This window comes from Tympanuchus pallidicinctus, unplaced genomic scaffold (genome assembly GCF_026119805.1).
Source record: "Tympanuchus pallidicinctus isolate F22 unplaced genomic scaffold, pur_lepc_1.0 scaffold2, whole genome shotgun sequence".
Taxonomy (NCBI): Eukaryota; Metazoa; Chordata; class Aves; order Galliformes; family Phasianidae; genus Tympanuchus; species Tympanuchus pallidicinctus.
In genome coordinates this window covers 9206449-9214662 of record NW_026294721.1, presented here as the reverse complement: position 1 = coordinate 9214662, position 8214 = coordinate 9206449, and the positions used below count along the sequence as shown (strand labels likewise).

The 8214-nt window shown below is 51.5% G+C and overlaps 1 protein-coding gene and 1 long non-coding RNA gene across 2 annotated transcripts; one reads left to right on the top strand and one right to left on the bottom strand.

The window, feature by feature from the left end:
* Window positions 1–1198: 1198 nt before the first annotated feature.
* Window positions 1199–3971, bottom strand: HMX1 (H6 family homeobox 1). Its single transcript, XM_052682755.1, has 2 exons — window positions 3518–3971; window positions 1199–1865 (listed from the first exon to the last, which is right to left on the bottom strand). Exons 1-2 carry the CDS (start codon window positions 3765–3767, stop codon window positions 1294–1296), a joined length of 822 nt encoding a protein of 273 aa, XP_052538715.1. The 5' UTR covers window positions 3768–3971; the 3' UTR covers window positions 1199–1293.
* Window positions 3972–5158: 1187 nt separating this feature from the next.
* LOC128080482 (uncharacterized) lies at window positions 5159–7388 on the top strand. Its single transcript, XR_008206697.1, has 3 exons — window positions 5159–5305; window positions 6174–6296; window positions 7111–7388. It is a non-coding gene; the product is annotated as an uncharacterized LOC128080482 (long non-coding RNA).
* The last annotated feature ends 826 nt before the right edge of the window (window positions 7389–8214 follow it).

Sequence of the window (8214 nt, the reverse complement as noted above, 5' to 3'; positions counted from 1 at the left end):
TTCCGTCAAGGCTGAGTTTTGCAAGGTCATTTTTACCTTAATATTGGGAAAAGAAAAAGAAAATCCAACTTTTGGAAACAATACGGGACCCGAAATTCATTTAAGCAGTGCGGAGAGAGGGGAAAACAAAACAGTTATTAAAGGAAAAAAATAAGCTTGGCATGCATAATACTTCATATAATATCACATTACAGTCCAGCTTGCATAACTAGCCGTACAGCTCCCCGGTCTGCTTCCGTCTGAATTCCTTCTTTCCTTTTTTTAATTGCCAGTGCGAACTATTAATCAACAAACCGAGCCCATAAGAGATTGGAAAGTGGAGGTGCGTTTTCCTCAGCTTCCATTAGGAGACCAAACAGGAGGCAAACCTAGCTATTAAAACACAGTATGGTCCTTTTGCTTTTCTTATTTATATCTTATTTCTCTCTCTTTCTCTCTCTCTCTTTATTTTTTTAAATTTTTTTATTTTCCCATCGCGTATTTTTAGAGGCCGCTTTAATCAGGGAAATAAACCGAAACCAAAGAAAACAAATCCTCACAGCTCTGACTTCGGCCGGGATAACGTTCCCTCCAACAATTTGCCTTCGAGTTGCTTCAAATTAAAAAAAAAAAAAAAAAAAAAAAAAAAAAAAGACCGGGGGGAACTGCACATGCCCGAGAGTATCGATCGGATGAAAATGAGTAACAATGGAGAGGGGCAAAAAAAAACAACAAAACAATCTGTACCAATTAAGAGGCCTGAAACAACGGGCCCTGGAGGAGATGCTGGAGGCGGGGGTCCGCCGAACCCTGCACGGAGCAGCGGGGAAAGGGGTCCGGAGGTCGCGGTTGGGGACACTGAGGCTTCGCCGTCCGTGGGGCGGGGGGGAGTGGCGGGGCCGGGAGGAGCCCCCGGGCCTGGCGCTGCCGTACATTCGTCTCCCGCTCGGGGGGGAGCTGAGGGGCTGCGGCCCCCCGGGAAAACGCCGCTCCGCGTCAGCGCGGGACCGAGGCCGGGTTTTCTTTGGCTGCGTGGCGGGGATGGGAAGGGGGGGCCTCTGAACGGCCCCCGGCTCATGGCTGCGCTCATCTGGGTTCCGTCCGGCTGCTGCGCGCCTCTCTGCGTTAACCCCAGCGGTAAGTTTATTGCACGTTTTCTTTTCTTTTCTTTTCTTTCTTTTTTTTTTTTTTTTAAAAAAAAAAAAAAAAAAGTCGAAAAGCGGAAAATGGTGAAAGTGGAAAGAAAAAGTCCGAGGGTGAAGCTGGAAGCCGGGGGGGGGGGCTCGGGGCAGCGGTCCCGATACAGGTGGGCTCTCAGACGAGTCCCGTCATCTGCGAGCGGAGGAAAGGAAGGGAGGCGGCGGGGAAGGTGCCCAGGGGGTAGCTTACGCCGCTGGAGAAGCCCACCAAGGGGGGAGACATGTGGGGCAGGCCGAAGCCCAAGGCGCTGGCCGGCGAGTTCTCGTGGTACAAAATGGGGACCCGCACAATCCTTTGGGCGGCGTGGGAGAGGTTGGCCGCCTCCAGGTCGGCGGCCAGCTGCCGCTTCCACTTGTTGCGGCGGTTCTGGAACCAGATCTTCACCTGCGTCTCGGTGAGGTGCAGCGAGGCTGCCAGGCCGGCCCGCTCCGAGCTGCTCAGGTAGCGCTTCACGTCGAACGTGGACTCCAGCTGGAAGACCTGGCTGCGACTGAACACCGTGCGCGTCTTCTTCTTGCGTCCGGCGGCTCTCTGCTCCGCTTCGCCCACTTCCTCACCGCGTTCCTCCTCTTCCTCGCGGCCTCCGGAGCTCTGCCGCCCGCCCGCGGGGCCCCGCGACGCCGCCCGCCCTCCGCCGCCCGCCCGCTCCGTGTCCTCGAGCAACTCCGGCGAGTCCCGGTCGCTGGCTGTGGAGAGAGGCACAGCGCTGGGGTTGGGGGGAGCTCTGATGAGCGGCCCCCCCCGCCCGGGCATCGGGAAGGGAAACAACGCGGTGCGGGGGCAGCGAGCCCAGGGCTGAGGCCGCTGCTAGTGCTCCTTGCGTTATGAAAGACTCCCATATAGTGGCATGTAAATACATAAAGTATATGTCATGCATATGTACACGTGTAAGTGCACACTCATATTTGTGCACATACACAGCTATGTGCACGCATATACCTATATGCCTATACATATATTCATACGTATGTATATAACATCCATGCACGCTTATGTATGTGCATGTATATAACATCTGTACACTTCATATGTTTTGCACACGAATACATACAGCGTATACGTGTCCATCACGTATATATTCATATAACTACATACATACTTATATATATGCACTTATATGCTTGCACATTTATACACTCACGTATATGTATTTACATACATATACCAATGTATTTACACACGTATGTTCACATGTATTTACAAGAACATACATAAGTATGTTGGGGTTTGTATACATAGGGTAAGTGTATCAGTGAGTGCATGTTTATGAAGAGAGGGGGAAACAAATGCTTTTTGCTTCGTGTTGTTCTCAGCTGCATAAACCACATCGGCAGGGTCAGCTGCTCTAATACCGGGACATTGCCTCCAGCATGTCTCCGTGGTTTCCCATAGTGTGTTTTCCAGTTAGAGTTCTAAAGGAGGATAACATGCTAATATAATGAAATGAAGAATGTGAATGAAGAATAGAAGGCAGAAAGAAAGAAAGGAAAAAAAGAAAAAGAAGCGAGGAAAACGATGCAGTTGTTTTGGTGGTCATTTTCTCTTTCTAGACGTACTTCAGAGAGAAACTAAAAATATTAATAAACCCGTCCCTGTAAAAGGAAACCTCTGGATTATAAATGCCGCCTCTACTCAGTAGTGAGTAAGCGTGCGAATCCCATAGCCCAGCACGGAATCAAAGGGATGTGCCGAGGGACAATATTTTTTCTATCAGGATAAAAATAACCACTGATCGCAGCCCGTAAACCTTTTCAGATGTTAACTTGTGCCCCGGAGTCCGGGTGGGAGGAGAAGCCTCTCCTTGCGAAGCCCCGCAATGTGCGGAGAGCCGCGGGGAAGGAGCTGCTGGCCTCGGTTGCACCGAGGGGAGGGGGCTATAGAGCCGATGCTATAGAGGGCTGCTTCGGAACTCTTCTACGGGGACGGTGCTACCGGCTTTCGAGGTTACTGGGAAGCGTAAAGCAGGAAAAAAAAAAAAAAAAAAAAAAAAAAAAAAAAGAGAAAAGAAAAAAAAAAGAAAAAAGAAAAAAGGAAGAAAAAATAATAGGAAGAAATAAAGGAAAAAATATCTGAGAGAGAGAACAGACCCCGCTGTTGACATTTCAGGACGAGCAGCAGGCGGGGCGGAGGCTCTCCAGGTGTCCAACACCCTGAGAGCATTTCCGGAAATTTGGGCAGCCGAAATCTCCGGACAGAAGAGGGATGAAGGCTGCCGAAAGACACCCCGGCAGCACCACTCTCCCTCCCCACTCGGGATCGCGACGGGACCGGACTCACTGGGGAGGGAACAGCAGCACCCCCCATTTCCTTCAGGGCCCCATAGGGAAAGGGAACTTACTGTCGGGGCTGGCGCAGCCCAAGAAAGCACGGCGGTACCAACCGACGGCGGCGTCGCGGAGCGGGCAGCCCGAGGCTCCGAGGCGCAGCGGGGAGTGGGGGCCGCAGCGCGGAGCTCCGCGCCCACCTCCGCCTCCCGCCGCCGCCCTCCGCGTCCCTCCGCCGCCCTCTGTGCCCAGCAGGTCCTCGATGAAAAAGGACGAGACGCGGGCAGATGTAGAGCTGGCGTTTTCTGTCGCTTCGTCCGGCATCGTTGGTAAAACAGCTGCGGGAGGGGAGAGGGTCCCGGCTCCGCCGGAGGATGGCTCCTCGGCTCCCCGCTGCCCCGCGGCCGCCTCCTGCCTCTGCTTAGTCCCGTGGATGCTCTCCTGGTATAAAAGGGTTTTTTTCCGGAGTAATCATTTCAGATCGCGGTTTGCCATCATTTCCTGCAAGCTAGGAAGGGAGGGGGGAGGAGGAGGAATGGAAGGGAATGGGGAAGAAGAAAAAAAAAAAAAAAAAAAAAAAAGCAACTCGACAACCCATCGGAGGCGCCAGATTCTGCGCGAAAACGATAATAACGAAATAAAAATGTCATGCGAGTTAAACGCTGTACACGAGAGGGGGGGATCCTGCGATTGGAGGAGAGCGGCGGCAAATGGGATTTCCGCAGGGGAAGAGCAGGGCGATGGCTGAGCGGGGCCGGGGTCGGGTTCTGCTGTGTGTGTGCGTGTGTCCGTGTGTCTGTGTGTGTGTGTGCGCGCCGCCCCGGGGCTGCCACTCACGAGCTCCTTATTTAGGTCAATTAGGGAGCAAATCCCGGCGCGGGGGGAGCGGCCGTGCCGGCCCCGGCACACGGGCAGCAGCCGGGGGGGGGGCATGACCACTGCACGTCCCGGCCTTGCCATTGGCTGCAGAAGGCTGAGCGGGCAGCCCTGACAGCCAATGGGCTCGGCGAACATCGAGGTTATATTAATATCATTAATAATAATCAACCTCCCCCCCGGCCTCTGAGCGCGGCAGGCGCGGAGCTTTCATGTCTGCGGAGATGGATGGAAGAGACGGAGGAGACGCGCCCTCCGCAGCCGGGCCCTACAGCCATCACCAGGAGGGGCGGTGGGCACCGGGGGGCGGGCGCGGGGCGTTCTGCCTAGGAGAGCACCCGAATGTGCAAGGCCGAGCACCGGAGAGAGGGGAACCTTTGTCTGCGAGGTCTCCCGAGGACGCCTGAGTGTTCATAGTACGGTGAGTGCTGTTTAACCTATTCCTTTTTGTGTATATATACCTATACATATATATATATATACATATTTTTTTTCTAGCCATATTTGTTATATGCATATGTATTTATTTATTATATGTGGGAATATTTATTTATAATACTCATTTATTTATTTACTCCTTATATGTGTATGTGCGTATATATGTGTGTGTGTGTGTATATATATATATATATATACATACATAACAGCTCTCGGTGTTCAGATATGACTTCACACAGAAGCACACGATGCTCCCTGCTCCCCGAAGCTGCCCCATGCCCCCCGCCCCTCGTCCGCCCGAGGAGCTGCCCACTCTGATCTCACCCTTCCCACCCCAATCGCTGCACATTACGACTTCTTAATTGTTGTCATCTCTTCAGCGGAAAGCCCTAAATCTCCCCCTCTGCCTGTTCTCTACTTTCAAGCTTTCTGGATGGGGCAGGGATCCCCAGCAAACTGCAGAGCAGGGCAGAACCCTCTGCCTTTTTTCCCGAGATCGGACAGAACAGATCTGTCGATCCCGGAAACAGGACGGGACCTAGGGTGGGGTGAGTATACCGATGCCCTGAACAGCCTCATTCACATCGCTGCCTGCTGCTTCTGCCGGGGATGTGGGCGCAAATCTCTCTCAGAGGCGGTGCTCACCTGCTGCCAGTTCCCGGCACCCCTGGCCCAGCCCCGCCTGTTCCCACGCTGTTATTTGGGGATAGAGGCGGTCGGGAGCAGCCTGATCCCCTTCTGGGTGATGGTGGGTGACCTCTGAGTTCAAGGCCTATCTGCGGAAATATGGAAAAGAGACAGAAAGAGGGAAGAGGGGGAAGGAGAGGGAGAAAGAGAGAGCAAAAGAAGGAAAGAAACAAAGAAAGATGGAAAGGAGGAAAGATTTCCTTTTCCAAAGATGGCAATAAAATGCAACCAGAGCTCTGAACTGACCTCTGGAAGAACAGCAGCGTACAGTGCCATGTTTAGATTTCTGTCCTACCTGGACACAGACCTAGGAGCAAAACCAGGCAAGAGCACACTGATCACTTGTTGCATGTAAATGATGCTTGTGGACATCACCCTTATGCTCTCCCCATACTTTCCTGTATAGGAATTATGAGTCTGACCAATGTGTCTTAAGAATCTATAAACCATCTGCTCTGTTTCACTGTCAGACTCTGAAAATATATGAGAGCTTTCTGGAATAAAGAGAAGAATGTGGATGCTGGTTACTCCTATATATTTTATATCCAATGTGCAAACAATATGCATGCAGCCCGCGCCCATATTTTATAAAGTGTTCATACAGAGTAGTCATGTAACTTACACAATATTGCTTGCTTTCCGTTTAGAAATACTGTAATGAGATCAGTAAGAATAAATTCACTCTTTCTTCTTTTCTTCTTCTTTTTTTTTTTTTTTTTTTTAAGACAGTCTGGTGTGCCATAAACTTGACCTGTGTTTGTGGAGTCAGGTATCCTGACACATCCTTAAAGCACAGACTCAAATGGCGTACAATTCTATGCCTGCAAATACAGCACTTGCACTGACATGTCTGTGAGTATGAAGCATCTTTTAAGCTTGCTGATGTGTTTACGTACCTTAATGCCTAAGCATAGCTGTAGCAACATGACCACTGCCACTTAGTTCTGAATAATCTTTTCGCTTATTCTAAGGATAGAAGTAAGGAAAAGGAGGTGTGCGCTTGCTGCATTCACTGGCAGGGCTCTGTACAGGGAGCAGGAAAAGCACCCAGCGATTTTCAGCACTCATTTTCAGGTGGTGTAGCCCCGCAGATGCCGCATTCCTCCCTGTACAGCTCCGGGTACCGCGGGTGGGAGTGTCCCTTGTGCACCGGGTCCCTCTGTTGCGTGACAAGGGGACCTCTCACTTCCCTTTCCCAAGTCCCACTCTCCAGTCGCTGTACACGAGAAACAATTTTTCTTTATTTTGCAGGTCAACGTTTTTCTCCTGTATGCCCTGGAGCTAGGGATTGCCGGGGCCGCCCCTGTGAGCGATTCCGTCCTGTTCCGCAGCCCGGCACAGGGTGGGGTGCCGGCGGTTGACAGCCTCTCAGGGCCACCTCGTTTCCTCCCCACCTTTGTGGGCTCTGTGGGCTCCTGAGCCTTTGGAAGCTCAACGCACAAAGCGAGGGGAAGGGAGGTGCCGGGGCTCGAGCTCCGAGGGGAACCGGAGGATGGAGAACGGCATTTGGGGCGGAAAGGGTGCGAATTCTGTGATTCTGTGAATAGGTTGCCACAAGCGACATCTCCACCAAGGGGTGCCGGCCCCATGGAGCTGAGCGGGCCTGCAATGTGAATGCAATTATCCCTCCTGTGTTTGATTGCTCTCCTTACTCTTCTTCCACCAGCACTGCTTCGGTACGTCGTGAAATAGAAGCGAAATGAAAGGCAGCCTTGAGCGCCCGCTCCCTAAGCTCTGCTCCGCTCCGCTTTTAGGAGCGCACGATGGGTTTGGAGTCCGGAGCTTTGCGGGAGCCCTGAGACGGGAGTGGAAGAGGGAAAGGGCTCTCCCTCCTCCGTACCCACAGAAGAGCTGCGTGCCTACAGTCCTTCCGGCAGCCCCGATGGCAGCGCTGCAGGGAAGAGTCCTGAGCCAGCACCCGCCTCTGGTTGATACAGATGAACGCACATATGCATATACAGGGTTTTCTTGTTTTTTTGTTTTTGTTTTTGTTTTTTTTTTTTTTTTGGTGAAGTTTGCAGATAGGTTCGCTTAAACTATAAAGTCAATAAAAGACCCTAGGTGCATCTTCAGTAAACCACAAGCAATTCTATGAGAAATACTCGCAAGCAATTTTTTTTCCGAGCTTTTTTTTTCGTGCTCAGTGATCCCTTAGAAAAGTGGAGGATTGCAAACGTTTGAATATCTCCCTTTAGAAGAAGCGTAAAATAAAACAAACGATCGACCTGAAATTGGTTGTCCGGCCTCTGTGCGATATTTCCTCTGCCCCGATAGTGCATCTCCGTCTGTGTTGTCCCCCAGAAGCGGTGGCTGCAGAGCAGGACCTCAGGGAAGGGGCTCACGTCCCCCGGGCGATTGCGAAGGATGCCCCCTCGGTACCGCCCCGTCGGGGTGAGGATCCTGAGGGCATCTCACGAAGGTGTCCCATTTTGGGTGGCAGGACGAGGATCAGACACAGCCCCAGGCTGTGCGGGGAGCCACGATCCTTCCTCGTTGGAACCCCGAGGGGCTCTGCCTGCACGTTTTGTTGCTCCCAAGCTATAGGAAACATAGCTTTAGTCTACATGTACGTACAGACCTAAGAGTCCTAAAACTCTTCAAACGTGGATTAAACAGCTCTTGAGTTCAGTCACACTGTGTGCATTTCCTTTCTTAATAATAAACACAATAAGGGATTTCCAAAGGTGAGGTAAATCATAACTATGGTCTTTTTTTATTCTCATAATTTTTACGTGTATAAACTCCCCACTCACTGATTTCTTCACTGCTA